The sequence below is a fragment of the Bombina bombina genome, chromosome 1, assembly GCF_027579735.1.
Source record: "Bombina bombina isolate aBomBom1 chromosome 1, aBomBom1.pri, whole genome shotgun sequence".
In the NCBI taxonomy this organism is placed as follows: Eukaryota; Metazoa; Chordata; class Amphibia; order Anura; family Bombinatoridae; genus Bombina; species Bombina bombina.
In genome coordinates, this window is record NC_069499.1 from 1,538,241,341 (window position 1) to 1,538,243,033 (window position 1,693).

Here is a 1,693-nt window from a genome sequence, read left to right on the forward strand (position 1 = left end):
AATGCCTCTTATCTGAGTGCATTTTGATGGTTAGACACTGCTAGTTCATGTGTGTCATATAGAAAACATACTCACTCCCATGGAATTCGATAAGAGTCAGCACTGATTGGCAAAATGCAAGTCTGTCAAAAGAACTGAGATAGGGGGGCAGTCTGAAGATGTTTAGAAACAAAGTAATCACAGAGGTAAAAATTGTATTAATATCACAGTATTGGTTAGGAAAACTGGGAAATGGGTAATTACATGGATTATATCTCTTTTTTAAACAATAGAAATTCTGGAGTAGACTGTCCATTTAAATTGTCCTTTAAGGTTAGTAAAATAGAATGGTTTTGAAGAAAGCTACACATACTGGAGGAAATACAAAAATGTGGTGAGTAGTATGCAATTTATTGTATTTATTCTCAGCAGTTAAATATCCCTTTAATAACATTTAGTTATTTACTGTTTCTAGTATTTTTTTTCTATTTCATTATAAACTCTGAAATTTATTTGTTTGTCTCTGAAAACTTTTTTCATAGCAGATTTCACCTCTTTATTCCGTAGGCTATATATCAGTGGGTTTAATATAGGGGTGACTACAGTGTACCCTATTGAGAACAGCTGGTCTAATACTTCAGCGTGTTCCCTTGTTGGTTTGGCATAAATACAAAAAAGAGTTCCATAAAAAATAGCAAGCACTGTAAGATGGGATACACAGGTAGAAAAGGCTTTTCTTCTTCCATTTGTGGACTTTATTCTTAAAATACATGTGATGATTTTATAATATGACATTAAGCTTAGCAAAAAAGGAAAAAGTCCTCCTAATAATGTTTCTGTATATGTCATAATGGAAAATCCCAAGCCAGTGCAGAAGATTTTTGTCATCGCCTTGAAATCACAATAGAAGTTTGGAATCTCATTAGAAGCGCAAACATTTAAAGCAGACATATAACAAGTGAGAGGTAAAGAATTCAGGAATCCAAGTACCCAAACAGCTACTAAAAGCAGTGAACATTTTTTCCTATTCATAATAATGTAATAGTGTAAGGGCTTGCAAATGGCAACGTAACGATCGTATGACATCACCGATAATAGTACGATTTCTGCATCGCTCAGTAATATAAAAAAGAACATCTGAGTAAAACATTGCAAGAAGGATATTGTGTTATTACCGGTTGCTAAAATATCCATCAGTTTAATAAGAGTGACCGTGCTTGTGCAGATGTCAGCAAAGGCCAGGTTGCAGAGCAAGATATACATTGGTGTATGCAAGTGGGAATCCGTGCTAATTAGTATAATCATTAGTAAATTGCTGACTACTCCCACTAAGTATACGAGAAAAAAAGCAGTGAAAACAAATGGTTGCTTTTCTACATTGCTGGAGAATCCTATCAGGGTGAAGTTTCTAAAATATGTTTGATTCATCGGCTGATTGATTTTCTACAAAAGTAAAATTAAAATAAATCAACATTCTGCATACAGAGTAATTCTTGTTTTTACATATTATTTCTATAGAACACTCCCTCTCTTTGTATTTCCCTACCTTCTTTAGATCCCTATATTGTGTCTCCTCTTTCCCTCTATTTTTGTCTCCTCTGTTTCTCTCTCTCTTTGACTCTGTATTTTTGTCTCCTCTGTTTCTCTCTCTCTCTATCTTTGACTCTGTATTTTTGTTTCAATATCTTACATTTAGTATCAGACCCACTCAACC

General features: G+C 34.0%; 1 protein-coding gene across 1 annotated transcript; it reads right to left on the reverse strand.

The window, feature by feature from the left end:
- Positions 1 to 450: 450 nt before the first annotated feature.
- Positions 451 to 1,407, reverse strand: LOC128666960 (olfactory receptor-like protein OLF4). Its single transcript, XM_053721792.1, has one exon. It carries the CDS (start codon positions 1,405 to 1,407, stop codon positions 451 to 453), a length of 957 nt encoding a protein of 318 aa, XP_053577767.1.
- Positions 1,408 to 1,693: the final 286 nt, after the last annotated feature.

Excerpts from the sequence above, each read along its gene's own strand:
- LOC128666960 (XM_053721792.1), bottom strand. The coding sequence starts at position 1,407 with ATGAATCAAACATATTTTAGAAACTTCACCCTGATAGGATTCTCCAGC.